Genomic DNA, 26,041 nt, shown 5'->3' on the forward strand with positions numbered 1-26,041 from the left:
GTGTTTTTCTCACTTGCTGGAACTAATAAACTTTCCTTTTTACAGTCTGGTTTGGTTGAGTATCATAAGCTGACACTCACTAAAAGGCAAACCTCTTAGGAGCTGACACTCCCTAAGAAACAAGCTCTTTCATTTGGTTATAAGCTCTCTCTCCAGTTCATTACTTGGAGAACTAATAACCTATAGAATCACACTTGTCATGTTATTAAGCACAGTGGAAATTAGTGACAGAGCTCTCAGGAGAATTTGATGTATGTTCAAGTTATTTTATTATCACACATAAACACTGGGTCCTGATCTTCATTTGAAGTACCTAGTAGGTGGGAGAGTAATAATAATAAACTACGGCAGAGGAATGATAAGGAAATGCATATCTGAGAGAAGGATGCTGATCTACGCCTTAACCATACTGTGACTGGACCTGAAGGGCTTAAAAGCTGGGTTTAAAGCTCCTTGCTGACAACCAGTGGATGGGGTAACATTGTTCTTGGAACACAGAGACAGAAATAGTCCAAAGACAAACCAAGAAGTGAAACTGAAAGTTACCACAAAGCCTTTAATCAAGACTTTTAGATTTACAAAATTAACTGCAGCTCTGCATGTAGGCTTGTCAATGATTTTGCTTACAGATTGAGATAAGACAATAGTTGTCCTATCAAGAGTTTACAGGGTTGTCCTGATTGGACTTGTGCTGATAGGAGTCAACTGACTAAGGACAGGGAGTTTCCTGACTGTCCTCAGACCCTCACTGATATCCACATGTCCATAGTTATCTGTCACCACCTGCTCCCTCTTCCCCTAGCACAAAGGATCTTGAAATCAAACCTGAGTTAAAACAGGCCTTTAGAACAACAGTCCTCCCATCTTCCAACCTGCCAGCTTATTGAATAAAGCTCTTACTCTACCCAACATTCTGTCTCTCAGGAATTCTGGCTGAATCTTGGCTGAATCAGGAAGCAGCAAAACTGAATGTTCGTGGTGGCAATACTACGTAATCCTCAGAGATTTTTCATGGTTCCACATGAGAAAGCACAAGAGCTAGGAGGAGAGTCAGACTATCACATCATTTCCCTTAGGACTCGGATGGAGTAGGCAGTTCTGGTCAGGCTAGTGGTAGACACACTATCATTCTTGGCATGTCTCATAAATGGTCAGGAAGTAGGGCAGGTGCAAATACTAACCCCCAAAGGAAAAGTAAACCCACCATCTATGCAGAGATCATGGTGACAGAGCAGATCCAAGAAAGACCAGAGCAGCTTTTCTGTAGCCCCATCACCAGCAGGTGATAAGATGCATAAAACATCATCTGTTTTCTCTATTTATTCTTTCTTCCCCAAACAAGTAAAATCTTGTCCTAAGAGAAGGAGGAGAGACCTTGTCCCAGATCCAGATTCTACATACCCCTACAATTCAAGATGGTAGGAATAAGATGAAGAATAAAAAAGGATATACCCTTTAAAATCCCCAAATCCTGACAGCAAAAGAGTTAGAAAGAAGATATTAAAATTTGCTATGAGATTGGAATTTTTGATTTTTAATACAATAAAATAAACATAAACCTATATTGGCATATTTTTAATGAACAGAATAAAAGGATTCAACTAAACATAGCTGAGCAATAACAATAGGTTAGAAAGTTATACTCCACATTAATAAAATCCCAAGTGATATACCGTTTGGACACAGTCTACAAGAATGATCTTTCTTTTAAAAAAAATAATTTGTTACCTACAGAATAGAGCACAATGTTCTTTAAAATTTTAACTTGACCTTTCTACACTTAAAATACATGACCTAAAATCCATTGTACAACTTTTTATTCCCATATATAATGACTTTAATGATGTTTTGTCTTATACATACCTTTCTCTGGTCATAATACATAAAAGTTATAAATCTGAAAAAAAAAAAAGAAATGACTTTGTTTAAAATTGAAATATTCTGTAGGTCATATTGGTATTTGAAGTCTTAAAAAGATAATCTTGCTGATAAAAGTTCTTTGAATCCTAATGTACTGAGTTATTAAGATAAAAAAAGATGCTATTAAAAGATATGACAAGTAAAGGAAAGAGCATATTTAATTCACATCTACAAAGGCTTGATCTTTTTCATAAATATGGAATCTTCATATTTGAAATACTTCCCTGGAATATAATTCCTAACATCTATTCATATGATAACTACATAACTTTACTTAAGATAATTTCTAGAATATAGACTCCTAGCTACCTACAATACTGTATTTTTCAGAGCACTTGTAGCACTTCCACATTCATAATCCTTTTTTGGAAAAAATAAATAAAATAAAACAAAAAAATAAAATACATATAGGATCATGCCATTTAGATAGGCAAGGTTTAAATTGGTGACTTGCCAGACTCAGTTAATTATTACTTCTAACATAACAGGTTTTGTGAAATGCTGAAGGTATATAAAAATTGAAATAATGGATTATCCAGAGTTAATGATGAACACTAATTTCTAGGTTAAAGATGCACACTAACATTCAGGTGGCAGAGAGTTAAAGTGTGTCTGAGCAAAAACAGGGAAAAAATGACCAAAACAATATTCACTGAGATATAATAGTTAAGGAAGCTCGGGCTGATTAATTACCTGGGGTTAGAACCCAGAAAAAACGGAAGCAGGGAAGAAGTAACAGAGAAGCAAGACACAGTACATGGGGAGGAATATGACTGCACTTTGATAGAGATGCCAAAGAAGCCTGTAACTGGGGAAGCAGAAGATCGCTTAATCTCTTCTTTGTGTAGCTTCACCAAAGGGGCATTTTTATGCTTAAAAATTTTATTGTGAAACATAATTACGCAGAAAAAAATCATAAAACATATGTTTGGTTTTAAATAGTTACAAAGTAAATACATGTATAATTACCACCCAGTTTAAAAAGTAAAAATAAATACCAGCACAACAAAAGACCCCCTCCATGTGCCCCTCTCTAGTTACAACCCCAATTTCCCCTGTGGTAATGACTAAATTAAAACAAAGAGATTTTAATTTTTTTAAGTGAATTTTAATCATACCAGTGCAGACATATTAAAATAATCATAGTTTGTCATTCTAAGTATCAGTGCTCCTCCATGCCATATGCAGAGGCATTAAATTCACTTTGTTCCCATCAGTAATTCGAACTAAAATCTTCTGACGTAACTTAAATTTTTCACAATGCAACTTGGTCAGATGTTAGTTTCTTCATTATTATTATTATTTATTATTTTCCCACAAAGAAACCCATCTCAGAATTTTTTACTGATATTATTGGTTGCTCTCTAGAACTGCTGTCTAGCTGAATTGGAAACAATTCTGTCACTCTTACTTCAGTTGGTTCCTCATTTTTAGCACATTTTCAAGAAAATTTCTGAGAAAGTGAATATTAAACCTTGCATGGCTAAAAATACTTCTTTATTCTACATGTAACCTTCATAATTAGGTCTGAATAAGTTTCTAGATTCAAAATATTTTCCATACAATTTTCAAGGTACTTCTTTATTGTATTCTAGACTTTAATATTGATGTTGAAAAACTCAATATTATAATTCCCATTCTTTGTGAACCAATTTCTTCACCTGGAAACTTTTAAGGACTTCCTTTATCCCTAGTTTCCTGCAAGGGTATAATTATGTGACTTGGGTGCCTTTGCAATTCATTGAGATGGGTACTTTCACTTTGAAATGCATCCCTTTGGTCCTAGATTGTATTCATTCATTCATTCATACTCTTTGCCATTTATTCATTCATACAATGTACATTTTTGTGTCATATATGGCATGCCCTGTCTTAGATATCAGGAATGCAATGGCAACCGAGGCAGAAGTAACATCTAGAAATTAAGCATAGTGTCTCTTATTTTTCTGATAACTTAGCCCCTGACATTTACTGGCTTTTGTTTGTTTTTCCTGTAAGGTCTCTTACAGAGAGAAAGTTTAAGGTTCTGATTTATTCTTCTTTACACAAACTCAATCTTTACAACCTGAGTTTCTGAGGGGGCATAAACTGCTTTAGTAATACTACAGTATAGCAAAATAGTGCCCCACTCTGGGCACATGTATTGTAGGTACTTAGTAAATGTGAAATTAATTAAATTATTTTCTCTATGAAAAATGAAAATCAATACATAAAAGTACTGGTGGTAATTTTCATAGGCCTACATATCTCAAATTGTATTGTAAAACAGAAAACATGGTTAAATGCAATGATATAAAAAGAACACATTTCAAATTGCAAAAAGAAAACATAACTAAGTAGAAAAATAAGCAAAGGAAGTAAGCTGTGTTAGCCAATACACACAAAAAAAGATGCTTAAGTTCAATAACAGTAAGTATAAATTTAAAAAACAATGAAACTCATTTTACATTTATCATACTGAAAACTGAAAAATTAATATCTAATCATTGTCCTAGGAAGTGGGACTAAAACAGTGTCCTATTTTCATTGCATATATACAGAAAGTGTAACATAAATTCGTCAAAAAATTGAAAATAGAATAGATTTAATAGATTTTTAATTACTTAAATACTTTAAAATTAGAAAGAAGAAAATCGAAATAATTTAAAGGCACTTTTTGATATGTGGGATAAATGGCCTATGATGTAATTTGTCTCTTTAAAATTTAAATAAAAATATGTGATGGAAAATTTAATTCTGACTATTGTGATGCATTTTCAACCAAGATAATATAATTTATTAATTGGTTAAGGATAAACAATGTTGAGACAAAAATGCAATGAAATTTTACATACAAATATCAACACCGTTGTGATTAATGTTTATGTTAGTGTTTCTTCTCTATTTTAGATATTTAATTAAAACACAGGGATTAAATTAAAACACACACACATAAAATAAGTTTTAACCAACTTATAAATGAATGAAATATCCCAGACAGACTGCCCAGTTATGTTCTATTTATGTGCTTTTTTAACGTTGAAAGGTGAAACAGGTAAATACCAAAAGAATCTATTGATATAATATAGTGGATTTTCAGAATGCAGATGTTGGACATAAAAGACATGAAGAGAGGGAAATTTTCTTACAAAATATGTGTGAATAAAATATTGAGATCTGTGAAAATTTTGTATTTGGTTTTTCAATTGTTCTTATAACTTGGCTCATAAACTGAACCACGAGCAGGGCATCTTAATATAAATTAGTAATCAAATTGGTGACTTTTGAGCAAGTGAGTGGGAAAGTTTGTCTCTTTTTCTCTCTATATATACATATATAGAGAGAGATATATATGTATACAGGGATATTACACAAAACGTATATATGTTTAAGTGTGTACATAGTACATTTATGTATCTGCCCCACCATGTACATGCCAATGAATACATAACTCTATGTGTGTATAACACATACAAGCATATACTTTAACACAATTTTCTGTTTTGTGAAAAATCAAAACCTACTATTTGAATGTGACAAAATATATTTAATTTGGATCTTTAATATAATTGCTTATAATTTTTTAGATGTTTATTCATATTCTTTAGTGAGCATAGGTCATTTTATAAAAAGAAGCAAAAATAAAATCCAAAACACTAAATTTATTCACAAGAGTCTCAACATCTTAGCCTTATGTATCTTCCACTGTTTTTTCAGATATTGATTGTGAACTATTATCTGATTAAACTAAAAAAAAGTGTTTACTTCAGAATGTATCAAGTACTGGTTTCTGGTTTCAAATTATTTCCTACTAAAGTGAACTACCTGGATCTTCAAAATATATGTTTTATATATTTAACACAGTGTTAACCAAAGGGACTGTGTTCTGTAGGTTTCTGTTGTAAAACTTTTAAACCTTGCAGCGTCATTCAAAACTAGAGATTTGATAAATACTAGACAGACATTCGTAACGGTTTTGGTTCTGCTAATGAATTATAAGTAGTTTATAGCCTTTGTAGATTGGAAAACACTGAATAGGGATATGTTCCATTTCTAACTTTTTTAAACATGGAAATGGAGAGTAAAATCACCAAAGTAAAATGAAGATTTTTATTAAATTTAACAGGGGAAAAGGAAGAATTGATTTTTATTTAATGCTACCTAATAAGGAATAACCTCCTGAGTTTGAACTTTGTTTCTAGAGTATGATTAGCTATAGTCAAATTTGAGCTGAATAGCATATCACTGGAGTTAATTGTCTACCATTATTTAAGAGGATTAGTCAGCTGGCCAAATATAAATGTATTTCCGTAATCAAGGTGAATTAAAGGTAAGTTGGGAAGGAAAATGAAATATTTAGGAAACTAACACATGAATCAAGAATAATAGGAGTATTAGCAACTGTGTAGACACATAAAAGAAAATTCTCAAGGCAGCACTGATAACCAGTGGCATCAGAATTGGAACTCAGGCTTTGCTTTCAGCACACTCCTTCCCTTCTCTAGACAACTTCTTCATCTGTACAGAAAGAAGGCAGATCTGAATGTTCCCTTCCTGTCCTAACATTCTATGTGTAGTATCATAGAAAGATATTTGGTCTTTGTCCCTGGTTCTGGCACAGCACTCCAAAAACCCTTGGAATTTCCTGAGTGATAAGGGTGACAAGTACCTTTGGTTCTAAAGAGGCTGCACTTAGTGGGGACCTTAGCTTCAGGATACGGCCTGGTCTTGAGGAAGAAGAAGGTATGATTAAAGGGTGGGATAATCTTCAAAGATGGGCAATGGTGAGTATGATTCCTGAGAAAACAATCTATGTGTGACTTTTCAAGCCTGAACATAGGCCATTATGAAGGCTTTACCTGGCTGGCATCATGGAAGAGAGCTGTGCTCCCCACAACAGACTTGATGCATAACCAATGCATAACAATCTTCAAGAGGAGCTGTGGTCAAGGACTCAGACTTTTCTGGCTGGTTATGGGCTCTTGCATATTTGCATTCCTAGTCCATGGGCCTTCTAAAATATCGTAATCTGTCCTAATTGCTCTTTTTCTTGTTCTTACCCCTCCACCATAATACAAAGTCTTCTTTTCCTATAACATTTATTATACTCTGATTTTATCCTGGCTTGTACTACTTCATAAACAATAGTGTAAAACAGATTATGTCATCATCTAGAAGCACATACACACACAGTATATGGAGCACAGTTTACATGTGTGAAACTGACAGATGAGACATTTTTTCTCCTGGTTGAGTGCTTTGGGTTCCCCAGTCCTTGTCTTCTCGAAGGAAATAATTCACTGGAGATACCAGGCAGTGAGTGGAAACAGCAAGGAGTTTATTAGGTTGAAGCGAAAGTACACTTAGAGGCGTCCAAGCAGGCAGCTCAAGAAAATTCAAGTGTCCCATTGAGTTAAAAGCTCTGGCTTTTATGCCATTGTAGCTTCCTGGTTCTTAGTTTGTCCCACCCCTAGTCTCACCTAGGATATGCCCCTGGGCCAGTCGATGAGCTAATTGTACAGAATATGCCAACCACAGTATCAAAATGTTATCGACTGCAAAGCCTGGATGTTTGCTGAGGGGGTCCTAGCTAGAGGCCCTTATGTGCTTTTTCAGAATAGTCTTCCCCTGACTACTTTAGGCTCATGTCTAACTCTCTGCCTATTCTAACAATTTTGTTAGATCTTGTATGTCATAAATATCATGTCATAAATATCATGACATTCCATTTGTTCTGTGAAAACATAAACCCAAATTATTCTTCAAGATGGAGAATCTATAACGATGTAAGGAGTAGATAGCAATACTAATACCAGTAAGTTCTCTATAGAGTTTTAAACCTCTGAATATGTTACCTATACTGGGCTAATACACTATTGGGGAGGAAGAATTTTCCTCTACACTTCAAGGTTCTCCTAGGCAGTCTAAGAATCAAATGGACAAAAGACTGGCAGGAGACAATCAATTATATATAAGGAATCCACACAGACTTGACAGGCAAAATGAGATACATGTGTCATTCTTAACTACAGAGAAGGGGTAGGGGCCTGGGACTTCACAGAGGACAGTGATTCACAGGAATATGGAAAAGAGTAAATATTTGGTAAACAATTGTTTGCTGGGTCATTCAGAAACAATGGAACATAGGTAAAATTTAGAACAGATAGGCCTTTCTAGGTTTCTCCCTGACTACCATACCTACTTCATACTATAGTGGCATTACCTGGTGATAGCTCTCTTTCTGGAGCAGGTGGCCTATCTAAATTCTCTCCCGGCAGTCAAAGAGAAAGTCAACGTTTCTTCCTGAGTCTTTTGGGCCTTGATTGTTTTCAGCTGGAAATAATCTGCATGCCAAAGAACATTTTTGGGGCCACCTGTCCTTGGCCCCTACACTGTCATTCTATTGAAGTATTGAAGGAAAGAACCAGTACTCAGTGATACGTGTAATTGATAAGACTATATCAGAGCATTGAACCATGATTCCTAGAAGATCTATTATTTAGTAGGGCAACCTAGCAATCCACTGAGCCATTTCTACTAGCAACATAGATGGTATGTCGCAACTGAGACCCATTCTTCTTTATTGGTGCAGGGGCAAGGGCAGGCCACTCCAAGATGTGCCACTTTAGCATGGAGTTTATATCAAAACTGAAAACAATCAAGGCCTAAAAAACTCAAAAAAACTTTGACTTCCTCCATTTACCCACCTCCAAAATTGCATATAAAGAAGGAAGAGAGCCATCACCACACATAACTACATTATAATATGAACTAGGTGGGGTAGACAGGGAAGAATGTGGCAAAGTCTGTTAAAATTCTTCTGTGTGTTCTGTTGTTTCTGGGGTGACACATAAAGCATTTGCTTATTGAATATTTACTCTTTTATATTCCCATGAATTGCTTCCATTTCCCTTTGAAGTCCCAGGTCCCAGCCTTTTCTCCTAAGTTCAGAATAACATATATAAATCCATGTCCCTGACTGTCAGTAATCTAATGTCTATGGATTTAATTACATACATAATTAAATTTTTTTTTCCTGTTAATCTGTCTTATGTCAATTTAATTCTTAGACCATCCAGAAGAAGGGTAAAGGAAATTCTTCCTCCCCAACACTGGTAATAAAATAGAAGCTAGAGTTGGATGAATGATCTCTTCTGTCTTGCTTACAGCTGTTTATGCTCTGCTTTCTTGCTCATTAAAAACCAGAAGCATCTTTGAGAACAATCAGACATTCACTTCTTCTACAAGAAACCCAATGACCACCTTATCAGTCTGTTCAGATTTTTCCCTGCTTAACATGCTGATAATTGAGTCTGAAAGACTTGACATAGAAATACATACTTTATACAGAATAGAAACAGAATTATTTTTTTTAAAAAAAGCTCTGTGCTGCAGGCAGATTAAACAACATGAGCATTCTTTTGAATGTACATATTTTGCCTGACAAGTTCAGCCCATTTAAAATCTGAAGTCTAGAATGCCTGTCCTACATTTATTTCCAAGCTTGTAATTTATCTTTTATCTCTATGGAAGTTATTCACCCACTATTCTCTATAACAAACACTTGGTATTTCTTTTATTGATAGAATATATTTTATTTGCTTTATTCTCAAGAAACGCTTTCACTAAACACTAAATCCTTCAATGACTTGTCTGTATTTGGAGCGATATGTTAATCTTGATAGATCACCTGACTTAATCCTTCATAATAACTGTTTCATAGAGCTGTTTCTATAGAATATTTAGCAAAGCAGGGTTAGAGAAGAAATAACCAGGTTCTACCTTAAACATGTAGTAACACACAGCACCTAATCATTGTGCTTCCATCCCCTGTGAATGACTTGCTGCTAATTTAGTTATTTTTTTTGGAGCACTTTCTACTTGTTGGATACTGTTTTCTCACTGGGATGCATCAGTAAACAAAAGAGACATAATTTTGGTCTTTATGAAGTTTGAGCTGCAGATGGGTCCTGTGGGGAAAATGAAAGTTCTATGGCCAAGATCCTTACCTGGCCCTAAACAACTTGATGATGTAATTGGCCTACTGCTAAGCCAATGCTTTCATATCATAGGTAATGAGCTATTATTGACTGAGTCACTATATAAAGAGCTCTGCCCAGTGTTCTGGGTGAAGGCAGAGATGGAGATGGATTAGGGACCTGCAGACTTCTGGACGCAGACCTGATTCTAGGACTCTACCTACCACCGTGAGAATATAAGCCAGGTATAAACCCTTTCACCCAAAGAATGTTCTGTGTCATTTCTCAGTCTCACTGAATCCATATTGAATTTTCCATGGGCTGAAACCCTCAGGCAAGACAAACCAGAGAAATTAGACACATAGATAGTTTTAAAAGTTAACAAATTAGTTAATTACAATTTGAGTAAGTTATCTGAAGAATTGAAGAGGCATCAAGTTTATATATAAATTTCCATTTCTAGCACCTGGGCACCTGGGGTCAAGAGCTGTTCAGGGAGGAAGTGAAATTTAACATATGAAATGTACATTAGGCTGGGAAAGAATATGTGTTAAGATCTGTGGTGGGAGAAAACAACAGAATTGAGAAATGGAAACAATACCGTTGACCTCATGGAGAGTGAAGTCAGGGCAGGCAGGAGATTGTGAAGCAATGTCAAACATTTTGACCTTTAGAAGAAAAGCAATGGGGAACAGTAGAAAACCTCTAAATAATCTAAGTTGTGGAAAGTGGGCTGAATAAAGATGATAATGGGGGTGGAGAGGCAGGGTAGGCAGTTGCTACAGAAAACAGAAGAGATGATGGTGATTAGCCTGAAGTGGCAGCAGTGGGAATGGGGAGAAACAAACACATTCAAGGCATATTTAGAACAAAGTTTATAGGATATGATAATTGATTAGATAAGCAGATGAGAGAGAAGATATCAAAGGGAACTTCAAGGTTTCTTAGCCTGATTAATTACTGCTGTTAAAAACAACTTACTTTTGACGCAGCACGCCCAAGATGGTGGCGCGGTCGTCGTCGGGGTGGCAGCGACAGAGGGGGCGGCGGCCGTGGCGGTAGCGGCGACGGCAGCCGTGACGGCGGCGGCAGTGCGGAGACGGGGCCGCGGGGAATGAGGCGGTCATGGCGGGCCTGCGGCGGAGCCGTGTAACGGAAAGGCGGCTCCTCCTCCCTGCTTCCGTTGGCCGAGTCGGGGGCGCGCGCATGCGCGCGGCCGCCGGAGCGGGCTCCGCACCGCACCCCCACCCGCGCCTGTAGGATGATGAAGCTCAAGTCCAACCAGACCCGCACCTACGACGGCGACGGCTACAAGAAACGGGCCGCATGCCTGTGTTTCCGCAGCGAGAGCGAGGAGGAGGTGCTACTTGTGAGCAGTAGTCGCCATCCAGACCGATGGATTGGCCCTGGAGGAGGCATGGAGCCGGAGGAGGAACCAAGTGTGGCAGCAGTCCGTGAAGTCTGTGAGGAGGCTGGAGTGAAAGGGACATTGGGAAGATTAGTTGGAATTTTCGAGAACCAGGAGAGGAAGCATAGAACATATGTCTGTGTGCTCATTGTCACAGAAGTGCTGGAGGACTGGGAAGACTCAGTTAACACTGGAGATGGGGACGCCGGCTGGGCTTCAGGCTCTGACATGGAAGCTGAGGAAGGCTCAGTGCAAGAGGAAACCACTAAAGTGGTTCTCTCTGGAGGGAAGGAAGAGGGAATGGTTTAAGATAGAAGATGCCATAAAAGTGCTACAGTACCACAAACCCGTGCAGGTGTCATATTTTGAAACGTTGAGGCAAGGCTACTCAGCCAACAATGGCACCCCGGTCGCCGCTACCACATACTCGGTTTCGGCTCAGAGCTCGATGACAGGCATCAGATGACGGTAGATTTGCTGTAAAAGAAATGGAAATGGGAAACTAGACTGAAGTGCAGATCCTCCTTCTCACCCTTGCTCTTTTCACCTCTCCTCACAGGCCGCCTCTTTGAAATAAGGCATGATTGGCAGCAGAGAAAGGGTTTGTTGATAATGTTGCTTTTGGTGTTAAGTGATGGGGCTTTTTCTTCTCTTTTTATTGAGGGGGTGGGGGTTGGGTATGTAATTTGTAAGTACTTTTGTGCATGATCTGCCCCTCTCTTTTCACAACCTTACAATTCTCTAAAAAGAGGCAGCATTTCCTCTGAAGTGTTCCTGATCATCTCATCCCAGCCCTGGCCAGACACTTTTTTCTTCTTTGATTTTTAATTTTTTTTATTAAAAGATACCAATACGAAAAAAAAACTTACTTTTACCTATGTGGGAAAAAATATATATTGTGAAGTAAGATTCAGAAGAATGAAAGACTTTATTCAGTATCCAGCTTTACTGTAATTAAAGGATAAAAGCCACAAACAGGGAGAAGTCAGGTTTCCTACTGCTATCTAACTCCTTCCTTTTCATTAGGATATCTGCACAACACACACATTGAATATAAGCAGTCTCCAATAAATATATATTTTCTATAGAAGTAAGAAATGCTTCACAGATTCATAGATTACAGATTTATTTACTGTGAACAATCCTCAACAGATCGGGTAAATCATGCTAGAAGCATTCTATGATGGTCTTGCATGGTAATAAATACCATTAATGCTTTGCCAGATCTATTATTAGTGTGTGTACAGACACGTAGGAGAAGAGGGATTGCAGTCCTTTTGTTATCTCTTTCCTTCCCATTGGGCACAGAAATTTATACAACATACCTAACTTACTTCATAAAGAATGTGTACTGGAAAAAATGAACATTTTATTTAAAACTTCTTCAGTATTTTATACTTTAAAAAATGTATTAGAAATATTATTACTATTTCTTGCAAGAACCCTATACAGTAGGCAGCCAATCATTTTAAAGACAAGAACATGGATACCTAGAGAAGTTAGGTAATTTACCAAGTACAGTTCTGACTCCAATTTCCATGTTCTTTTCTCTGTACCTCACTGCTTTATCAATACTGTTTAAATGGTAACCTTAAACAAGAGCTAAATGCAAATGTAAAATTGTACTTCCCTCAAGTTTGAGATGAATATATATATATGAAAGAAGGACTAATGCTTGAATGTATGATTTAATTTTATTTTAAGAATTTGCCATTGTACAATGAAAGAAGTAATTTTCAGGTGTGATGCCACCAAAAAAATAAAATAATCTATACTTATTAAACCAAGCATGATTTTCCTATTAGGCAAGCAATCAAAATATTAATATGATGACACTTGGCTAGAACATCATAAAAAAATCCCTCTCTCCCTCTCTATCTTTCTTTCTTCCAATGTAGGTATGAAAATTAATTCACATGTAACTTTGTAAACTTGTTTTAAAAACAGATACATGTTCATAAATATGTTTATGATCTAGTAAATTCACTTTGAGCTATTTTTCTCTTTGAAGTAAATAATCTTCAATTAAAACTTGCACTCAGAGGTATTAATTGCAATGATTTGCTTAATAAGAAAAAAATTAGAAACTAAATCAATGATGGAACAAAATAAATCAGTTAACAATGATATAACAGTCTGATAATATATTTGTAATCATAATGTCTATTAATACTATTTAGTAATGTGAAAGTGTTTATTCTAGGAGCATATAATACAAAAATATGTAGCAATATTGTCATATCTATGGAAAACAGGTAGTACACATAAAAGTGGAAATAAATAGACCAAGCTGTTAATATAGCTGTTTTTATGCACTAGTATATAGATGGCATTTATTTGATAGGAAGCCATGCTGCTTTCTATTTTTTGTGGTGATGCTTGGGATTATAAGTTAACAGTTCTCATAATTATGATTATCAGCTCATAATTATGGGTTCTTCAAGTCCTAGACATCAGGTCACCAAACTCCTGGAGATGATGAATAGGAGTGTGGGCACTCCAGGAAGTGGGCCATGCTCAGCAGGCACTCATCAAAGAACACAGGAATTACCCTTTCAGACAATGTCTTCTCAATTTTTGCTTTTTTATCCCTCATTATAGTCCAAAAAACGCAGAAAAGAAAGTTCATTAATGCATATCACCAGCATATTTGAGAAACAGAGACTAGGAGGAAATGTATCAATTTGTTAATGATGTAATGATGGCTATTTCTGGTGGTAGAATTAGGTAGTAGGTGATATTTTTACTTACTTTATAAAACTTTGAGTGTTTTCAAAACTTACAACAGTCAATATGGACTTTTATTATAATCATAAATTTAATAGAGAGTTTAATAACATTAAACCATTTGCTTTAGTTTGTTAGGGCTATCATAACAAAGAACTTCAGACTGGGTGGGTTAACAACAATGTATTTTCTCACAATTCTGGATTCTGGATGTCCAACATCAAGGCAGGTTTGCTGCTTCTGGCGTTTCTCTCCTTGGCTCTGTTTTCACATGGTCTTTCTTCTTTCTCTGTATTATAATCTCCTCTTCTTATAGTGACACCAGTCACATTGGACTAGGTACCACCTTAACAGCCTAATTTAACCTTTATTACATCTTTAAAGACCCTATCTTGAAATAGTCATATTCTAAACTATTGGAAGTTAGGACTTTTAACATTTGCATTTGAGAGGGGCTCACCACTCTCAGCCCATAATACCATTATAGCTATTTGGTCTCAAGTTAGCAGAACTCTGACTCATTTTGTCGTGCTCTCTTTTCCATCCCTTTTCCCCAGTGGGCAGAGAAGGAAACCAAAATGCTTAACTGGATTAAACTGTTTAAGAATGCTTCCACTGGTTGTACCATGCCAATATCAAACAATAATCTGAATGATTTCTCTAACTCCAAAGACTGCTATTCCCATCCTAAAAAGTGCCTACTTTTGCATCACCCACATTCCTTTGAAAAAACCAGCACAAAGAAGGCTAGAATATGGGCTTTGACATCAGAACACACCCGGGTTTAAATCTCAGGCCTTCCGCTTACTTGCTGTGTGACGGACAAATTACTTAACTGCTTTGGATTTCAGTTTTATCATCAGTAAAAATCAGAATAACGATATGTAATATTATCTTTGTTTTAAGTGGTATAAGTAGAGATAAAGTATTAGACATTTGATAACACTATAGTTCATTTCTCTTCCTCTCTCTCTGTGTCTCTTTTCTTCCTCTCTTCCCTTTGTGTTTCGACATTTCGATTGGACTTGAAATAATACCAACCCATACCTTCATATTTCTCCATCTATTTCTTCCCCTTTTTAATGGAAGCACAGTTGCCCTATTGCTTTCCCCAAAGATACAGCCAGGTATGAAGCAACTGCTTATCTTTATAGAGGTGGCCTATAAGACAATACACAAGTTCTCATATTTTACTAATTATGGCACAATGCCTGGAAACAGGATCTTCTTACATTTTGTCAGATTCAACCCTAAGTTAATATTCTTAAAAAAAGGGAATTTTCAGATCTCACTTATTCATATAAGTGAATTATTATTCTCTTACTCTCTTTATTCATGTAAGATGAGCAATATAATTTGATAGAGATGTAATGAGGTGTATAGGTGATTGTTATACAAAGGAACTACTTTCTGCATTAAAAAAACCAAAATATCCTTAAACTTGAGAACAGAGTACAAAGACCACTTCTATCATCTCAATTATTTAAAAATTCAAGTTCCTTAGCAAACTACCTGAATCTGAAAATTCAAGTCATGAAATATGCAGTTAGATTAGGAAATCATGCACAAATTCAACTGCTTCAATATGCAGTTCATCCATTCAATTACACAGGAAACCTAGGGGGGGGCACTGCTGGGTCTGTAAATTATGAAATGAGATGAGCCATAAATACATCTTATTAAAATGATTGCACTTCTCTCTCTTTTGAAATATCTTCACCAACAATACTAGAATAATTATTTATTTCTGTTCTTTTTGACAATGAAGTCCCATCTACCAAATGTGATAATATACTGCAATGCAAAAAAACAAAATTACAGACTACAAAGCCTGTTGGTAACTTACCTCTTTAAATGAAAACAACACACAATAACATGTGGTGGGGAAGCAGAGGTGTCATATTTCCTTGTCCCAGCAATCAGCAGGACTCCTTTTTGGTGGGAGCAACATGTAAATGCATTTGAATCACAATGTCACACATACTTGTTATGATAATGTGGTAAGTTACTGCACATAGAGATTCCTGAACTGTGACCCTTTACAGAAGAGTAAAATTAGGCAGTAATAAAAATGTCAGCATTTTCAACCTAAAATGTTGACATTAAAATAAGCCAACCAACAGAGCAAAGAATATTTCACCACTATTTCATTAAAAAAAGGATATTTTAGAATCCAAAATATTCAAAGGGTCCAATTTAAAAATAAGTGATCATTTTTTAAATTGAAGTGATGGATGGGTGAGGTCAATTAGTGGAAATGTGACCAATTATTCATTTCATTTTTCCATGTCATTTTTAAACACTTCTGAACTATTGAGATCTTCATTACATTTTTCTGTGGATCAGTACTTGGGAAGCACAGTCAAAATTGATTTGCCTTTTATTCCTCATTTGTAAAATAGGAATACTTCCCATTATTCTCTAAATATTAACAGAAAAGTAAGATGAGATATGGATGTAATAAACCACTGGAAAATATATAGTGTTTTAAAAAAATTGAGTTAATCTCTTGTCCCCTTTCTTCATTTAACACAGTGAAGGAAAAGAGCAAAGTGCTCATTACAGGTTAGAATTCATTTACCATTTATTAGCTGTACGAAGTTGGGAAAATAAATGTAAGGCTCTATAACAGGCTAAATGATGGCCCCCAAATATATCAGGCCCTAACCCTTGGAACCTATAAATGTTATCTTTTATGGTAACATGGTCTTTGCAGATGTTATTAAGATAAGGATCTTGAGATGCCGAGATTAATCTCAATTATCTAAGTGGGTGATAAACACAATCACAAGTGTTCTTACAGAACTGAGACTAAAGAAGACTGGATACACATAGACAGAAGGACGTTGGAAGGTGAAGCAAAGAGAGATTTAAAGATGCAGACTTTGAAGACTGGAAGGAAGAAGAGACAAACCTAGAAATGGCAAAAACCACTGAAAGCTGAAAAAAGTCAAGGAATAGACTCTCTAAAGCCTCCAGAATGGGGGTAGGCTTGCCAACACCTTGATTTTGTTCTGGTGATAGTAATTTCAGACTCTGGTCCCCAGAAATGTGAGATTAAGTTTTCGTGTTTTAAGCCACCAAGTTTGTAGTAATCTGTTATTAAGAAACGAATACAGTTTTCTTAAAATGACTGGATGAGCTGATCTGATATTTGAGTCTTCAGTAGAGTGTGTAGGGAGAAGTGGGAGAATAATAAATTCTCCTCAAGGTGAACTTTACCCAAGAATGCTGGAAGATGTTTCATTATGATTCATGTACATCTTTGTCTTCATACAAATGTCTCATTAAGAAACAAAAGGCTAAACACAGGGCTTTCCACTTTTTCCTGAACCTGTTGACAAGGCCAGACACAGACCTTCCCCCTTTCACCCCAAGCTAATTTCCCATTCTTTGTCTCACGAGCAATTAACTAAAATGAGAACTGTCCCCCTGATACTAGTCAACACAGAGATAAACATTTTCTGTTTAGTTAACTGAATAAGGTATCCTCTGATTGTAAAACAATCACATTAACCATTGTAAATAGCTTGTTTACTTGTCCCCATAAAAATTAAGGCAAGTCGAGGAGTGAGAGGGCGGAGCCAACATGGCGGCGTGAGTAGGACAGTGGGAATCTCCTCCCAAAAACATATATACTTTTGCAAACACAACAAACACAACTAGCCCTAAAAGAGAGACCAGAAGACGCAGGACAGTGGCCAGACTGCAGCTACACCAGAGAGAACCCAGAGACTGGTGAAAGGGGTAAGATACAAGCCCCGGCCCGGTGGGACCGAGCGCCCCTCCCCCCAGCTCCCGGAGGGAGAAGAATAGGCAGAGCGGGAGGGAGACGGAGCACAGGACTGCTGAACACCCAGCCCCAGCCACCCCCACCAGAGCACAGACACAGTGCGTGGGCGGAGGACAGCAAGACCTCTGAGTGGGTGCCGAAGCTGATGCCCCTGTGACAAAGAAAAGCGGGGGCTTTTTGAAAGTCTTAAAGGGACAGGGACTTAACAGCTTGACGGAAACAACCCAGGTCACAGTACAGAAGCTGGAAATTACAGGGAAAACTGGGCGCACTAACCCCCTGGGCAAAAGCTTTGAGAACCCTCACGGAGGAAAACAGTCAAGCAGCCCCCCCATCCATTACCCCTCTGGGCGCTGCGAAAGCAGAGAAGCAGCCTGAGACAAACTCCGCCCACAGAAAGGGAAATTTCTCCCTTCCGGCCCGGCAAGACACAAAGACCCACTCTACACGCAATTACCCAACACAAGCCACTAGGGGTCGCAGTTGTCCCAGTAAAGAAAGGCCAGTACAAGTGAAAATTTTGGCCCTCCCAGCTGACAGTCAATAGCACCTGTCAACATGAAAAGGCAAAAAAATATGATCCAGACAAGAATAACCCAGACAGCTTCGGCATCTGCTACATCTTCCCCTGAGAAGGAATCTGGGGAGATAGATTTAGCCAGTCTTCCTGAAAAAGAATTCAGAACAAAAGTCATAACCATGCTGATGGACTTGCAGAGAAATATGCAAGAACTAAGGAAGGAGAATACAGAAATAAAACAAGCTCTGGAAGGACTGCAAATCAGAATGGACGAGATGCAAGACACCATTAATGGACTAGAAAACAGAGAACAGGAACGCAGAGAAGCTGATGCAGAGAGAGAGAAAAGGATCTCCAGGAATGAAAGAATTTTAAGAGAGCTGAGTGACCAAACTAAAAGGAACAATATAAGAATTATAGGGATTCCAGAAGAAGTAGAGAGAGAAAAGGGGATAGAAAATGTCTTTGAAGAAATAATTGCTGAAAACTTCCCCAAACTAGGGGAAGAAATGGCCTCTCAGACCACAGAGGTACACAGAACTCCCATGACAAGGGATCCAAGGAGGGCAACACCAAGACACATAATAATTAAAATGGCAAAGATCAAAGACAAGGACAAAGTATTAAAGGCAGCCAGAGAGAAAAAAAAGGTTACCTACAAAGGAAAACCCATCAGGCTATCATCAGACTTCTCAACAGAAACCCTACAGGCCAGAAGAGAATGGCATGATATACTTAATGCAATGAAACAGAAGGGCCTCGAACCAAGACTACTGTATCCAGCACGAATATCATTTAATATGAAGGAGGGATTAAACAATTCCCAGTCAAGCAAAAGTTGAGGGAATTTGCCTCCCACAAACCACCTCTACAGAGCATCCTACAGGGACTGCTCTAGATGGGAGCACTCCTAAAAAGAGCACACAACAAAACACCCAACATATGAAGAAGGGAGGAGGAGGAATAAGAAGGGAGAGAAATAAAGAATCATCAGACTGTGTTTATAATAGCTCAACAAGCGAGTTAAGTTAGACAGTAAGATAGTAAAGAAGCTAACCCTAAACCTTTGGTAACCACAAACTTAAAGCCTACAATGGCAATAAATTCATACCTTTCAATAATCACCCTAAATTTAAATGGACTGAATGCACCAATCAAAAGACACAGAGTACTAGAATGAATAAAAAAGCAAGATCCATCCACATGCTGCTTACAAGAGACTCACCTCAAACCCAAAGACGCGCAGACTTAAAGTCAAGGGATGGAAAAAGATATTTCAAGCAAACAATAGAGAAAAGAAAGCAGGTGTTGCAATTCTGGTATCAGACAAAACAGACTTCAAAATAAAGAAAGTAACAAAAGACAAAGAAGGACATTACATAATGATAAAGGGCTCAGTCCATCAAGAGGATATAACCATTATAAATATATATGCACCCAATACAGGAGCACCAACATACCTGAAACAAATGTTAACAGAACTAAAGGAGTCAATAGAATGCAATAAATTCATTCTAGGAGACTTCAACACACCACTCACTCCAAAGGACAGATCCACCAGACAGAAAATAAGTAAGGACACAGAGGCACTGAACAACACACTAGAACAGATGGACCTAATAGACATCTACAGAACTCTACATCCAAAAGCAACAGGATACACATTCTTCTCAAGTGCACATGGAACATTCTCCAGAATAGACCACATACTAGGACACAAAATAGCCTCAGTAAATTCCAAAAGATTGAAATCCTACAAACCAACTTTTCAGACCACAAAGGCATTAAACTAGAAATAAACTGTTCAAAGAAAGCAAAAAGGCTCACAAACACATGGAGGCTAAACAACACAGTCCTAAATAATCAATGGATCAATGACCAAATCAAAATGGAGATCCAGCAATATATGGAAACAAACGACAACAACAACACTAAGCCCCAACTTCGGTGGAACACAGCAAAAGCAGTCTTAAGAGGAAACTATATAGCAATCCAAGCATATTTAAAAAAGGAAGAACAAGCCCAAATGAACGGTCTAATGTCACAATTATCGAAATTGGAAAAAGGAGAACAAATGAGGCCTAAGGTCAGCAGAAGGTGGGACATAATAAAGATCAGAGAAGAAATAAATAAAATTGAGAAGAATAAAACAATAGCAAAAATCAATGAAACCAAGAGCTGGTTCTTCGAGAAAATAAACAAAATAGATAAGCCTCTAGCCAGACTGATTAAGAGGAAAAGAGTGTCAACACAAATCAACAGTATCAGAAACGAGAAAGGAAAAATCATGACGGACCCAGCAGAAATACAAAGAATTATTAGAGACTACTATGAAAACCTATATGCTAACAAGCTGGGAAACCTAGGAGAAATGGACAACTTCCTAGAAAAATACAACCTTCCAAGACTGACCCAAAAAGAAACAGAAAATCTAAACAGACCAATTGCCAGCAACGAAATTGAAGCGGTAATCAAAAAACTACCAAAGAACAAAACCCCAGGGCCAGATGGATTAACCTCGGAATTTTATCAGACATACAGGGAAGACATAATACCCATTCTCCTTAAAGTTTTCCAAGAAATAGAAGAGTAGGGGATACTCCCAAACTCATTCTATGAAGCTAACATCACCCTAATACCAAAACCAGGCAAAGACACCACCAAAAAAGAAAACTACAGACCAATTTCCCTGATGAACGTAGACGCAAAAATACTCAACAAAATTTTAGCAAACCAAATTCAAAAATACATCAAAACGATCATACACCATGACCAAGTGGGATTCATCCCAGGGATGCAAGGATGGCACAACATTCGAAAGTCCATCAATATCACCTACCACATCAACAAAAAGAAAGACAAAAACCACATGATCATCTCCATAGATGCTGAAAAAGCATTTGACAAAGTTCAACATCCAATCATGATAAAAACTCTCAGCAAAATGGGAATAGAGGGCAAGTACCTCAACATAATAAAGGCCATCTATGATAAACCCACAGCCAACATTATATTGAACAGCGAGAAGCTGAAAGCATTTCCGCTGAGATCGGGAACTAGACAGGGATGCCCACTCTCCCCACTGTTATTTAACATAGTACTGGAGGTCCTAGCCACGGCAATCAGACAAACCAAAAAAATACAAGGAATCCAGATTGGCAAAGAAGAAGTTAAACTGTCACTATTTGCAGATGACATGATACTGTACATAAAAAACCCTAAAGACTCCACCCCAAAACTACTAGAACTGATATCGGAATACAGCAAAGTTGCAGGATACAAAATCAACACACAGAAATCTGTGGCTTTCCTATACACCAACAATGAACCAACAGAAAGAGAAATCAGGAAAACAACTCCATTCACAATTGCATCAAAAAAAATAAAATAGCTAGGAATAAACCGAACCAAAGAAGTGAAAGACTTCTATTCTGAAAACTACAAGTCACTCTTAAAAGAAATTAAAGGGGACACTAACAGATGGAAACGCATCCCATGCTCATGGCTAGGAAGAATTAATATCGTCAAAATGGCCATCCTGCCCAAAGCAATATACAGATTTGATGCAATCCCTATGAAACTACCAGCAACATTCTTCAATGAACTGGAACAAATAATTCAAAAATTCATATGGAACCACGAAAGACCCCGAATAGCCAAAGCAATCCTGAGAAAGAAAAATAAAGTAGGGGGGATCTCACTCCCCAACTTCAAGCTCTATTATAAAGCCATAGTAATCAAGACAATTTGGTACTGGCACAAGAACAGAGCCACAGACCAATGGAACAGACTAGAGAATCCAGACATTAACCCAGACATATATGGTCAATTAATATTTGATAAAGTAGCCATGGACATACAATGGCGAAATGACAGTCTCTTCAACAGATGGTGCTGGCAAAACTGGACAGCTACATGTAGGAGAATGAAACTGGACCATTGTCTAACCCCATATACAAAAGTAAACTCAAAATGGATCAAAGACCTGAATGTAAGTCACGAAACCATTAAACTCTTGGAAGAAAACATAGGCAAAAACCTCTTAGACATAAACATGAGTGACCTCTTCTTGAACATATCTCCCCGGGCAAGGGAAACAATAGCAAAAATGAACAAGTGGGACTGTATTAAACTGAAAAGCTTCTGTACAGCAAAAGACACCATCAATAGAACAAAAAGGAACCCTACAGTATGGGAGAATATATTTGAAAATGACACATCCGATAAAGACTTGACGTCCAGAATATATAAAGAGCTCACACGCCTCAACAAACAAAAAACAAATAACCCAATTAAAAAATGGGCAAAGAAACTGAACAGACGGTTCTCCAAAAAAGAAATACAGATGGCCAACAGACACATGAAAAGATGCTCCACATCGCTAATTATCAGAGAAATGCAAATTAAAACTACAATGAGGTATCACCTCACACCAGTAAGGATGACTGCCATCCAAAAGACAAACAACAACAAATGTTGGCGAGGCTGTGGAGAAAGGGGAACCCTCCTACACTGCTGGTGGGAATGTAAACTTGTTCAACCATTGTGGAAAGCAGTATGGAGGTACACCAAAATGCTCAAAGCAGACATACCATTTGACCCAGGAATTGCACTCCTAGGAATTTACCGTAAGAATGCAGCAATCAAGTATGAGAAAGACCAATGTACCCCTATGTTTATCACAGCACTATTTACAATAGCCAAGAATTGGAAGCAACCTAAATGTCCATCGATAGATGAATGGATAAAGAAGATGTGGTACATATACACAATGGAATACTACTCAGCCATAAGAAAAGGGCAAATCCAACCATTTGCAGCAACATGGATGGAGCTGGAGGGCATTATGCTCAGTGAAACAAGCCAAGCAGAGAAACAGAAATACCAAATGATTTCACTCATCTGTGGAATATAAGAACAAAGGAAAAACTGAAGGAACAAAAGAGCAACAGAATCACAGAACTCAAGAATGGACTAACAGGTACCAAAGGGAAAGGGACTGGGGAGGATGGGTGGGTAGGGAGGGATAAGGGGGGGAGAAAAACAGGGGTATTAAGATTAGCATCCATAGCAGGGTGGGAGAAAGGGGAGGGCTGTACAACACAGAGAAGACAAGTAGTGATTCTACAAAAGTTTGCTACGCTGATGGACAGTGACTGTAAAGGAGTATATAGGGGGGACCTGGTATAGGGGAGAGCCTAGTAAACAAAGTATTCGTCATGTAAGTGCAGATTAATGATTAAAAAAAAAAAAAAAGCTGTTCCTGTGTGGTGACCTCCAATGAGTTCTACACAATGATATAAAAGGCATATAAAAGTTTAGGCAAAGGGTCTGTTTGTGTTTATACAGAGGATCAAAGCCTAATTTGGCTACCCCGAAAATGAACTAAGATACGATATGAAAAAGAACTTCCAACATCAGCACTCTCGGGAAGACTCATGACAGAAGATGATCATCAAAAAAAAAAAAAAAACCCCAACAAAGATCCACGCACTGCTACAGCTGTAGATGCACTCATCCCACCAGCTCCTGGACTTGCCATGGGAATGAAGAAGGAGATATCTAAGCTGGCCTGTGCATACAGTAAAACAACAAATTTGACTGGATCTATACTGTTGGAACTCAACCAAGAATTAGGAGAAGTGTAAATTGTAGCGCTCCAGAATCTTACAACTACAGACTATTTACTGTTAAAAGAACATAAGGGATGTGAACATTCCCCAGGAATGGGTTGTTTTAATTTATCTGAATTCTCTCAGACTGTTCAAGTTCAGTTGGACAATATCCACCATATCATAGATAAGTTTTCACAAATGCCTAAGGTGCCTAACTGGTTTTCTTGGTTTCACTGGAGATGGCTGGTAATTACAGATATGCTTTGGTTATGTAACTATACTCCTATTATATTAATGTGTGTGTGCAATTTAAGTAGTAGCTTAAAACCTATACATTCTGAAGTTACTCTACAAGAAGGTATGTCAAAGTAATAATCAATCTTCCCAGGTTTTCTTCCGCCTGCTACTTCTATAGCTTTTCTTCTTCCTACCTAATCACAACCTTTAAATAGAACTCGTGCCACATGTCGAATTTACCAAGTATCATAATTCTTCCAAGTGGTAAAGATACCTCAAGACAAATGCTGGGCATAGAAGCCACAGGGCATAAATATGCAAAGAAGTAAAAAGCTAACCTTTTCAAACAATAAGGCTTCTTTCTCACTTACCAACTTAACATTTCCCTGTATGGCCCCGGAAGATGACTGGTTAGCCAGAGACGGGTAAGATTCCTCAAGGGAGGAACAACCTAAGACAGGCACAGTCACAGGGGGCGAACTGGTGAGAAAATGGGGAGCAGCAGAGGTGAGGCTTAGAACCTCCCCCCTCATGTTCTGAGAGAAATCTTCTGCATACATGGACGTTTATTGCCCTCGTCTAGCTCGGATTAACACATAGTCTACAGGCACACACCTGATCATCTACATTTGCTCTCTTATAACACTAAACTCTGTTTTCTACCTTTATCTCTTATCTACCTACCACTTCAGCATTTTATTAAAAATAATAATAATAGAGAAATGTGGTATCCACATATAAATCAAGTTTAAAAATCAAATCAATATTCATATTTGTACTGACTGTTTATAGTTCATAATACATGAACAAAACCGAAAGCTTCTGTGATGACTGCCCTTGCACTGTTCACCATGTAACTTATTCACTATGTAAGAATTTGTACTCCATGTAAGAACTTGTTCGTTATGCATCAGAAGATTGGAGACTGACAAAAATTAGGCTTGGGGTGGATTAATGATTGCGCATTGAGTATTGAGCCCCGTATACAGAAATTTATTGTTGTTAACAACTATTTGATCAATAAAATGAGAGATGCCCTCACAAAAAAAAAATATATATATATATATATATATATATATATATAAACAGACTTCCAATTGTAAAATAAATAAGTAACCGGGATGTAATGTACAGCATAAGGAATATAGTCAAAATATTGTAACAACTTGGTATGGTGATAGCTGGTACCTAGAATCATCATGTATATAAATGTTGAATCACTGTGTTGTACACCTGAAACTAATGTAATGTAATACTGTGTGTCAACTACCCTTCAATAAAAAAAAAAAAAAAAAAAAAAAAATTAAGGCAAGTCATCCTGCTGAGACACTCCCATCTTCGGTTAGCTTGCTCTCCCTGTTGGAATAGACTGAATAAAATCAGCTCTCTTGCCTGGTGCATTCTGGCTTCAATACAAATAATTTATCAAAATAAAATTTATTTTGGGCCTTGTCAAAACGCCATATGACTGAAAGGACATCTTGAAGAAATAAAGTACATGGAGTAGTTTAATAGTTATTCTTGGCACCTCTCGGAGTTTGATTCTGTGCACTCTGTTGCCCTAACACCATTATTGGTATTAATCACCTTGATTTACATTGCAAGAAGGACCAGCTTGAACCCCTATAACCTTTTCTTAGTACACTTTAAAAAGCCAGCATATTTAAGTCTAAATGCATAATTGGGCAACCAGAAATTTTAGCATCAATAATTAACTATGGCACATTAGAAAATAAACAAAACTCTTCAGTTTCAGTTTTCTCTGCTTATTTGAGAGACAAAAGGCATCAGCTTTTAAAGCAGTGTATTTCACAGGGAAAATTGGGAATAAATATCATACTGCTTAGAGTACTTTTGCGTACT

The 26,041-nt window shown here is 37.2% G+C and overlaps 2 protein-coding genes across 13 annotated transcripts in view; one reads left to right on the forward strand and one right to left on the reverse strand.

Annotated features, from left to right (window-relative positions):
- The window catches only part of LOC130684897 (uncharacterized), a 305,329-nt gene extending 294,243 nt beyond the window's left edge, over positions 1–11,086 (reverse strand). For 5 of the 12 annotated variants that reach the window (XM_057507488.1, XM_057507491.1, XM_057507494.1 and 2 more), the window contains exons 1-2: positions 10,860–10,998; positions 1,864–1,897 (exon numbers count right to left, since the gene is read on the reverse strand). Coding sequence is in view for 1 of the 12 variants with exons in the window: in XM_057507495.1 (XP_057363478.1) it covers positions 10,860–11,086 (227 nt within the window). In the remaining 11 variants the exon portion in view is untranslated. Of the gene's footprint in view, positions 1–1,863; positions 1,898–10,859 lie in introns of all 12 variants that reach the window. The other 7 variants (XR_008999262.1, XR_008999261.1, XM_057507495.1 and 4 more) reach the window with 4 other exon arrangements.
- Positions 11,087–11,109: 23 nt separating this feature from the next.
- LOC130684898 (diphosphoinositol polyphosphate phosphohydrolase 1-like) lies at positions 11,110–12,047 on the forward strand. The gene is made up of 2 exons (XM_057507496.1): positions 11,110–11,490; positions 11,573–12,047. Exons 1-2 carry the CDS (start codon positions 11,140–11,142, stop codon positions 11,750–11,752), a joined length of 531 nt encoding a protein of 176 aa, XP_057363479.1. The 5' UTR covers positions 11,110–11,139; the 3' UTR covers positions 11,753–12,047.
- The last annotated feature ends 13,994 nt before the right edge of the window (positions 12,048–26,041 follow it).

The sequence above is a fragment of the Manis pentadactyla genome, chromosome 9 (assembly GCF_030020395.1).
Source record: "Manis pentadactyla isolate mManPen7 chromosome 9, mManPen7.hap1, whole genome shotgun sequence".
NCBI classification, from domain to species: Eukaryota; Metazoa; Chordata; class Mammalia; order Pholidota; family Manidae; genus Manis; species Manis pentadactyla.

What these genes read in the sequence shown, in the direction of transcription:
- LOC130684898 (XM_057507496.1), top strand. Translation starts at nt 11,140, where the DNA reads ATGATGAAGCTCAAGTCCAACCAGACCCGCACCTACGACGGCGACGGC. An exon ending in TTAACACTGGAGATGGGGAC is followed by an intron (nt 11,491 to 11,572) that starts GCCGGCTGGGCT and finishes TTCTCTCTGGAG; the next exon opens with GGAAGGAAGAGGGAATGGTT.